The sequence below is a fragment of the Humulus lupulus genome, chromosome 7 (assembly GCF_963169125.1).
Source record: "Humulus lupulus chromosome 7, drHumLupu1.1, whole genome shotgun sequence".
Lineage (NCBI taxonomy): Eukaryota > Viridiplantae > Streptophyta > Magnoliopsida > Rosales > Cannabaceae > Humulus > Humulus lupulus.
The window spans coordinates 204,195,821-204,206,340 of NC_084799.1; the positions used below are offsets into that span (position 1 = coordinate 204,195,821).

The 10,520-nt window shown below is 35.0% G+C and overlaps 1 protein-coding gene across 1 annotated transcript; it reads right to left on the reverse strand.

Annotated features, from left to right (window-relative positions):
* Nucleotides 1-1,387: 1,387 nt before the first annotated feature.
* On the reverse strand, nucleotides 1,388-10,164 carry LOC133789156 (nucleobase-ascorbate transporter 12). Its single transcript, XM_062226910.1, has 10 exons — nucleotides 9,304-10,164; nucleotides 8,964-9,061; nucleotides 8,693-8,863; nucleotides 7,977-8,077; nucleotides 5,045-5,180; nucleotides 4,896-4,946; nucleotides 4,495-4,782; nucleotides 3,310-3,544; nucleotides 2,274-2,560; nucleotides 1,388-2,068 (listed from the first exon to the last, which is right to left on the reverse strand). Exons 1-10 carry the CDS (start codon nucleotides 9,821-9,823, stop codon nucleotides 1,847-1,849), a joined length of 2,109 nt encoding a protein of 702 aa, XP_062082894.1. The 5' UTR covers nucleotides 9,824-10,164; the 3' UTR covers nucleotides 1,388-1,846.
* Nucleotides 10,165-10,520: the final 356 nt, after the last annotated feature.

Sequence of the window (10,520 nt, forward strand, 5' to 3'; positions counted from 1 at the left end):
TTAAAATAATTTTAAAAGTTTTAATTAATGAATTCTAAAAATATATTTAAATAATTTAAAAATAATAAAATAATTGAAAATTAAATAAATCATTAAAATGAAGAGTATTTTGGGAATATTAAAAACTTAAATACAAGTAGGGTACCAAACTATGTAATTTTTCAGGATATCAATTGATAATTATCATAAATAAATGGTGCCAAATTTGTATTTTGATAAAACATAAACTACTAAATGAATATTTGCCTTAAATATTATATATTAAAAAAAATTATAGGGGTTCAAAACCTATTAATTGAAATTTTAATGTTAAAGAACAGTTTTTTTTATTTTTTTTTATTTTATTAAACTCAATTTTCAATCGTTATATAATGGACACGTTAGGGCCATAATGAGTCAAAATTAAAATCATGCATGTTAGTGCTTTTTCTTAGTGGGTGCATATCAAATCAAGATAATGATTGGACCTTAGTCTCATGGGCATGTGAGGGCCTTGCATAACAAAAAGAAAACCTTCAATAGTATAAGATTTTCTCTACTCTTCCAACTTTACTTCTAATAAACTAATATTGAACAATAATAAGAACAAAAAACTTGTTGATTCAGCCATGTATGCATTTACCTAGATCATTTATTGTAACTATGTACTTGAAGATTCATATCAATGAGTGTGGTTCTCTTTCAAAAAAAAAATGAAATTACAAGATAAAAAATTATTAAAGCAAACACACACACATATATATATATATATATATAAATGAGTTTATAATTTTTTTAGACTATATGTTTTGCCTCATTACTTATTTGAACCCTGTGTTTTAAAAAATTATTTTTTAGACTGTGTGTTTTCTAAAATGGTTCAAATAGACCCCTAAATCTGACTTTGATCAAAAAAAATTTAACTAAAATTACAAATAATTCATCTAACTAACAATTCAGAACAAAAATACAGTCATTCGACCTAAAAAATGTGTTGTTATATTCAATTTTTTGCTTATCAAAATCAGGTTTAGGTAGCTATTTGAACTATTTTACAAAACACAGAATACAAACAGATAATGAGACAAAACACAGAGTCTAAAAAAAATATAAACCCCCATAAATATCCTAACAAAAATTTATTCTTGGCAGTAGTTAGCAGCCTGTTTTACTTTACAATAGTAAAATATGCTCCAGTTATGAGAAAGTGAGAATTGTGCCAATCCCACTTTTGTGTTAGCCGGCGGCAACATGATAACATGAAAGTGAGACATCATATTCTATTATTCTACAAGTAAAAGAAAAGTAGATACCAAAAGCAAATCTACAAAACATATATATATATGTGTGGGTATCATAAATGTATATCATCACCATCAACATCATATACAAGAAAAACAAAGGCACATTCCAAGAAGACAGTCCTCACTCTCACAATGAATATTTCCCCTTGTTTCCATTGAGAATCAATCCTCAAAGGAACCGTTCCAACAAAAATATTTTACATATACATCAACATCACATCAATCAAAACTCTCCCCCAACCGCATTTAAAAATAAATAAAATAAAATAAAAAAAGTCCAACCGGACATTTTAGAATATATCTAAATCCTACATACAATGTTCATAATCTAAAAATTACAACACAGCCAGTTCTTTCCTCAAATGTACACAAAACATCTCTGTAAGACCTACAGTCCTAAGGCGTACCTTCGCGTAGGAGAAAATCGTTTCCCGGGGGCCGATAATTTAGCATTCGAATCCAAGAATTGCATTCATAATCACCAATCATCATACAGTACTAACCTTCTAGTGGAATCGCAGTCAAGAAGCTTGACAATGTGATAAATAGCAAGAAAAATCCTCTCATAGGCCAACCCATTTTACCCATCTGAAAACCCGACCAATTCTGAAGGGTAACTGATAGTCCTTGGTAACAGCAGGTTCTCTTCGTGCCACCTCTGATTCCGACCACACATACACCCCACGTTCTTGCCGACTGCCTGGAACTGTGTTGTCTAGAATAACAGCCACAAGAAATGCAATCACCATGTGTAATGATAGCAGTGTGTTCATGACGTAGTTCACCTGCCAAGACAAGAAATCAGCTAAGAAATTCATTGACACAGCCGGTTTAATTTGCTAACTTGGTAAATAAACTTCATGCCCATAAGAAACATCAGAAAAGGGAGAGAAGAAGTATATCTGCCACTACTAATAGGCAATATGGTTTTATAGAATAATGCAAAAGTTTGTTATTTTTTTATCAGAGAAATGTCAGTTAAGAACATACCCCTCCAAAGCTAGTGCGGAAGGGACCATGAGAGGTAACAATGTAAGGTTGAAAATAACTCGGAACAGATAAGTTGGAGTTCGGAGAGATGCCATATTGCTGAAAGTACGCCGGTATTGAAAGTGAGAAGAACAAAGATAGCCCAACTATGATAATATTTCGAGAGCTCCCGGCCTCACTATATCGTAGGTTTGACAAGCCTAATGCAGCAAGCATTGCCCACATGAAGCATAGAAGAGCAGCAACCATGACTTCAGGGATTGAGGCAATGAAGCCTCCAACTTTACCTGCATTTAGAGTAGAAATTCTATATTGAAAAAAGCAGTACATTCCAAAGTTGGTAAACAGAAACACGGTGCCCTGTTTCTTAAACAATGTAACATTTAGATTGTTCAAGTAGTGGAAACCTAAGAGTGATGGAAGATTAACAACATTATACCACCCCACAGAAAGGAGAAAAGACATCATAAAAGAATTTGCACCTTGAAACTAGAGGAATTGAAATTTGATGGTCAGAAAACATATGAAGCAAATTATTAAGGCAGGGTGATATCAGATTCTATCTTATTTTGGCTGGGACAGGCAAAGTTGATTTAATGACCAGACACAGCACCCAAAAGGTTAATTACCTGCACCATGTTTTACCACAATCTCTGACAATCTAAAGAGATATCAATATACAAATGACCATAGACCAAGTACTTGTTCAATGAGCACAAGATCTAAGCAATGGAACATGAAATCAGTGACTTAAAGCATGATATCTATTTTGCAACCAAGGAAAGAAAAATTTTAAATACTAGTTTCACATTCAATGCTTTAATCACATCCATCAAATTACAAATGACTATTCAGATGATGTTTGAGTTTACTTTTTTGGTAGGTCAGACTGGGAAATCTGAGTTTTGTTCACATAGCAAAGAGGCATAAGAAAATCATTGAGCACACCTCTGATCTAAACATCAAAATAAAGATTCTGCACTTTGGTTGTATCATCAACAAAAATTGTAACAAAAGCTTATTTATCAGAACTTACCAACAAGGGATAAGACGATCAAAATGCATGCACCTAATTCAACTGCCCTTCGACTTCCCATTTTAGTCACAGCAATAGTGTGAACATTTTCTGTCAAAGTAGCGGATCCAGTTCCTGTACCCCATAGACCAGCCAAGACACTAGAAAGACCTTCCAAACCAATTCCTCGACTAAGAACTCCAGGGGTAGGAGGTCTAGATGCCACCAACAGTGAAGAGGCGTGGTATGAGCCAACCTGAAAATTTCAAGTTGTAATTACATAACTTCAGAGGTCACATCAAGTAAAGCACTAGCAACAACATTTATGAAAAAATATTCAATATTATTAAGAAAACAAATCATTATCAACAGATCCATAAAAGGTGCTCAAGTACAATCTAAATCTAGGCAACTATCAGGGCATAAGAAAGCAAAAAATAAGGTTATCCAGATTAATTTAGTGTCAGAAAGGCACAGTGAAGGCATGGTGGGCAATCCGCATAGGTCCCAGGATGAAAACATGGCTCATTTTGGGTACACGGACCTGTGGTAGCAATGGAACAATCTTTGGATTGAAGGGAGTCTTTTATTACAAAAAAAACAACTCAGAACATCACATCCACAGTCATGGATAAAAGAATGATACACACAAAAGAAAAAAAATGCTAGAAAAATCAAGGATCCATCAGCCTCAAGATATAATCTTATATTAAAATTGTATAAACTCTTCTCGCGTCCTTCCTAAAATTGTATAAACTCTTCTCACGTCCTTCCTCACTCTCAAAGGGACATTCCATATCCCATTAGTCCCAGCCACATATCAGCACTTTTCAAGGCTGAATTAAGCCACTAGCATCAATCCTAATTACCTTCTAACCCCTTCCCCTACCCACCCATTTGATTATCCCATTCACATGCTAACTTTCAATCCTAATTCGACAAAATCATTAAGACAGATTTCAAAGGCCTATATCTAAATCTGTCACATTTGCCGCACCCACAACTAGATACAAACTCTCCCCACTAAACACTAGAATCCAATGTAACCTCTACTTTTTCCAAGGGAAAAGTCAAGTTCATTAGAAGCAAGAATAAATTGACAAATGAAAAATTAATTATACTTGAAAATAAATTGTAATATGGAAGTATAAAGTGTAAATATATTAGAATCACTAAATAATTCGTAATAGACAAGAGGAAACTAACCGAATCGACTGATGCAATTATAGAGACCACACACATTACAAAAGCCATTTTCCAGGTGAAGACAGGAGTACCCCATTGTAACGGATAAGGGAACCTAAACCACGGAGAAGAATGTATTGCTTGAGAAGTATCAACTCGACAGTATTTCATTCTTGAGACATGCTTTCTGCAATGTTCTGATATTATATTCGAGACAGGTACATTTACGTCACATCCTTTATAGCTATAGACTCCAGCTTCAGTCAGTAAGAAAGCAGCTGCCCATGTAATTGCCAGACCCAATGGAACCTAGCAATTAGGTAGAACAAACCATTAATCTGAGATTTTCTCGGAACAGGAAGAATTGGCAATGACATTTCCAGGACTATACAAGCAAACCATGGTATAATCTTACAACGTACCGCGTATATTAGAAATATGCGATGGCCAAGAATGGATACTTTGCGAAGGTACTGCAGAAACAAAAATTAGCATTTTCCAGTGACAAATTAAACAAGAATCAAAATTTCCATGATAAAAGAGATATCAAGAGTAGCTTCATAAAACTTACGAGAGAAAATAAAATGACCAATAATATCTGCACCGCCCCAATTTCAAGACAATTACCAACAAGAGGAAAACCATAACTATAAAAAGAAAGTCCAACTGCAGCAATTGTAGGTGACACAACAACTGGATTGATCAACCTGAAGAGCAAAGGAATTATAAGTGATTACAACCAATCAAATAGTTTTAATAATTATTTAAAAAAACATATTTCCAAGCCACAATAATGATTACAACCAATAAAATAGTTTTGATAATGGTTTAAAAAAACATACTTCCAAGTTACAAGCCACAATAATGATAAGATTAAAACAAAAAGAAAAAAAAGACCAAAGTAATTAATATACATGTGGTAAGAGATTTATGTAATATCAACAAAAATACATTCACCAGCATGAGAATTATTGCAACTAGAGCAGACCGAAAAAGCAAAGCACAAGGACATCAAGTCAAAAGTTGGAATCCTTGAGTATAGTCTATCATGAAAGATCATCAAAAGTCTAAATCTTTAGAATGGATACAACTCTCTAAAATCATTACATGTACAGCCATGAGACTAATTTCAAGAACTATGTAAGAAAAGAAACTGTAAATATTAGGTGGTATAAGATGAGTGGCTAATTGTTTTGACACCATGTTACAGTATCCATTTTACTTCTGTTGAAGATCTGATGACTTAGCTTATTATTGAATGGAATTTTCAAACCAACTTTTTCTACTTTGTTATGTAGTTATTTAGGCTCTGTTTTGGTAGTTGTAAGTTAGATGAGGGTAGTTACAAAAGCAAAGGGGCTGTATAAAATGGCTAAGAATGATTAAAGAAAGACTAGATAAGAAATTCGTAGTGACTGAGAGATGGGAGCCTCTCTAATTAACTCAAATATTCTCCTGTTTCTGGTTTTGGCCTCAAGCCTTGTGGGTGATTGAATAATACAAAAGATTTTGTGTGATTGTTGTGTGTTTTGGTTAGATAGGAACCTAGAATCCTATAAAGTGGTATGAGAGCAGAGATGGAACAAAAGCTGCAGACTTTGTCTAATTTGATCATGAAGCAGAAAAAGTTCTTGTTGATGTTGATGTAGAAGTTCGAGGGTTGTGAGCAAATGTTGTCTACGAATTGTGCAAGCTCGTTGGAGAGACATAGAGGTTCATTGGAATGTCACAATAATCAGACAAGTTGCAGGCTTGGTCACCGCTAACAACAAGAAGAAGGTCAAGGGCACCACAAATCGCAAAAAAAAAGGCTGAGTGCTCATCAAGAATTGGTAAATCATGGTAAAGGTTGAGCTAGCATGTTGTAGATACCATATTTTAATAGAGATGACCTGGATGGTTGGATTTTTAAGGTTGAACAGATCTTTCTGTTAAATGATTCATTGAAAATGGAAAAAACAGAATCGTTTGTGGTGACTTTTGCTAGAAGTGCTCTAGCTTGGTTTCATTTGCATTCGAGAAAGGTGGAGACAAGTTGGATGAAGCAGAAACTTTTAATCTTGTGGAGGTTTAGGATGACTCATAAAGGTAAGAGTGATTATTGGCCATCAAGCATATGGGCACGATGGCAAAATTTTGCCACAAATTTGAATTCTTGGTTGCTCCACATAGTAATATCTCGAAGAAAGTTATTAAGGGAATCTTTATCAATGGATTACGTTACTTCCAAGTATTTGGGTGGATGTGAGACTAATGGAACTAGTGGGTTTAGCCAAGATGATAGAAGGAGCTCAAAAGGTAGAGAATCGTAACATGTCGCAGCAAGTAGAATCTACACCTTCAATCAGACATCAACTACCTTTGACAAGGGTAGAATTGAATTCTAAATATTCAGGAAGCACCCCACCACAAACTACACTAACAGAGGAATTACTAGAACAATCAACCACAGTTTTTCCCCATGAGTTGCAAGAAGAAAGGCAAACAAATTGTACTTTAATTGTGATGAGAAACTCACAATTGGACATAAAAACAAGAATAAGGAGTTGCTGGTTTTGGTTGCTAATGATGAGGAAGGTGGGAGTGAAAATACTCTAGGAGTTAGAGCTACGTTGTTTTGGAAAATTTTGGATGACATCAATTCAGCTTGAGGACAAGGTGCGCTTTTTTGGGGCGGGGTTAGGAAGTTAGGTGTGGATTGTTGTGTTAGTTGTAGGTTGGTGTTAGTTAGATTAGGGTAGTTACAGTAATAAAGGGTTGTATATACAGGCTAAGAAAGTCTAGAGAAGAATTTATAAGCCATTGGGAGAGAAGAACCTCTTAAATTAACTGAACCATTGTACAGTCTATGAATAGCCCAATAATGGTATAATACAGAGGAATTTAAGTGATTGTTGTGTGTTTTGGTTAGAAAGGAACACCAGATTCCTATAAGTCAGTAATCAAAACCAACATCTATCTACTTAACCAACTTTCTACCAATATTTAAAAAGAATGGAATCACCAAGTCACTCTTGGTCTAATCTTTCCTATTTTACAACTGACTTTGTCTGTGTCCAGACATGTGCTAGACTAGACTAGACCATCTAGATATGTGCTCTGTTTGCACTATTCTCAAGCAAACATAGCAAATCATCCCTATAGATTAGCAGAAGAGGATCCAAAGCTATTGAGCCAGAATACAAAGGCAGCCAGTAAAGCTGCTGATATCTGGGATAACTACTGCTCTCATTCAATAACATGATATCCTTGGTGGTATCATTAAAATATATTATATATATTTCAATATTAAAGAAAAAAAATCCTATTAATTCACTGTAATAGAGAAGACATGGCAACTAATTTCTAATTGAAAAGTGATACATCCAAACTCATAGACTCTAATATGGTCAAGGTATTGCAAATATTTCAAAGTGAAACATTAACTAACAGACTTATTAGTTTTCTTAAGATGTATACATATATATCAATTAGGAGAAATGCTAAAAAAACATAAATTATACCTCAAAAATAATGACATCAATCCACTATATCCAAGTATTGCTTGGAACGTTGAAGATATAATAATAGCCCCCTGTAACTCCTTCATGATATGCTTGAAACTCTGCCTTATCAAATGAATTTAACCAACCTTAATCTCCATATAATGAACAGACGTGTAGAAGTTAATGAGTGTTAAAGAAAACTAGAATAGCATGCAAAATGAATTGAAAGAGAATACGACAAGAAAATTAGAAGCATTTTCTATTATTATTGCCAAAATATAGCATAAACGCCATAAGTTTCTATTAATAAGTAGGTACAGTCAGTATCATAACCAATGCAAAAAAACAAAAAACAAAAACGATTGTTAACTGTTTATGTTTTATGAGACTGTGATTCACATTTCAATATTAAACTACATTTAGCAAATATGACCAACTCCGACTAAAACAAAGGAACTTAAAACTCTTACAGCTTCCCTATATTAATTCTTAATCAAATACTATCTAATCAAGAAACTTCAAGTATTCAAAATATCAACCTAACAAACTATTCTAACGAACCTTATAATCAGTGTTATCTCCTTTATTGAAGAAACATTACAACAAATATAAACATTTACAATTAAACAAAAAAAATTCATCACAGAAATGAGGCACTTGATAAACATAGCAAAGGAGGACCACATCATAGTTGCTTATTTTAACACAACAAAGGAATAAGAATCGAAACATACATTTCCTTTAAGTCCTATAAATTCCGGGGAGTTGATTATAGCTAAGGCAGGAGCCAGGTAAACAAATGATGGACCCTGTATCAATGGTAACCTCGAACCAAAAGACGTATGCAACAACGTTGTCACTCCCGAAACAAAGAGCACTGTTGATACCACATTTGCAGTATCCTCCTACACCCACTAAATCATGTCAGATAAAACTACAAAGCAATGTAAATATTATTCTTCTTATTGTGAAATTATTCCCAAAAAAAATTGTATGAAAACTCACAGAACTGCCACCCATTGCCGGAACTATAACAAGCGGAGTGAGAATTAACGAACCCAAGATTGACAAGTAGTGCTGGAGCCCATACAGACCAATTGGAACTGAAATATAGGATAATATTAATTAAAATATATATATAATTTAAACTGTGTAAGTATTTAATTATTAACTTTCTCAAATGATCGCAAAAGTTAAATTTTCACAAGTACCATTTAAATTTCAAATATACCAAACACCCATTTCGAATTATCCAACAAAAAGTTATCTTTTTAGAGAAAGGAATAAAAGAAAGAAAAAAAGTATTATCCTTTTGAAATTTCTACAGTTAAAAGAGAAAACCCACCAAGCCCAGGTGTATCTCTGAGGTCATACTTCAAATGCGAGTGCCTAGCCATGGCTCCATCATCATCAACACTCTGCGGCAAAACATCGATAGCTTCTTCGTTCCGGGCTGACCTCCGTGGCTGTGACGGAGGTGGGTCCGAAGCCGGCACCGCACCACCATTTCCGTTGGTTGAATGTTTAGGGACGCCATCAGCTTCCCTCCTCTTCTTCACCGTCTTTTCCTTCTCCACCACCACCGCCGGCGGTGCGGCTGGCGTTGTTGGTTGAGCCCTTTCGGCCTCAGCCCGACCATTGGCAGTTGGACGTGCCCGGCCAGCCTCGAGATCGGGCTGGGCTTCCGGCTCCCTTGGCCTAGGCGGCAAAGATATCTGACCGGAATCACTGGCATTGGTCTCGCCGGAGAACTTGGGCCTGAAGCCAGTCCGCTTAGCCCAAGAAGAAGGCGGCATTGCGGAAGACTCCGGCACCGGTGGCCACGGACCAGGACGCGGGCGTTGTTTGGGGTCGGAGTTTGACATGGCGATATCAATTAACCAAAAAAAAAAAAAAGCTAGTGGAGCAACAACAAAGCCATAGCTTTGAGGAATCGCAGATCTAAAACTCCTCTACTTCTTGTCACTCACTCACTCAGTCACTGGACCTAGGGCTCCGAACCCTTTCCCCCCAAAACACTACAAAAATTCAGAAAACCACAGCTTTGAATTGAGCGAGTAGGGTTTCAACAAAGCTAAAGCTAGTAACTACTAGCCCTAGGGAGAGAGAAAGAGAGGGTTTTGAGTTTGAGAGCTGTGAGAGTGTGTGCTAATGGAGGAGAGAGAAAGAAAGATATATAGAGAGAGAGAGAGAGAGAGTTAGTGAGAAATGCCAAACGAGAGACAACTAAGTTCTTGTTCTCTCTCTCTCTCTCTCTAGACTTTAAACCGCGTTTGTTTTTTTTATTATTATTTTTTTCCATGTATAAGATATTTTATTTAAATTAATTATTATAATTATCAAATTGGATTGTCTTAACTTGTTTACTCAAAATAATAAAACATGTTGTCTTAAAGTTTAAATATAAATATTACTTTTTTAAAAAATTGAAAAATGGGCTCTGTTATATTATATTGAGCTGTACTCTTCATATTAAAGTTAAAAAAGACTTGACTATTTATCTTTTGCTGTTAACATTAGAAAACTAATAATAATTGGTTGTATTAAAGGCAAACCCAAAAA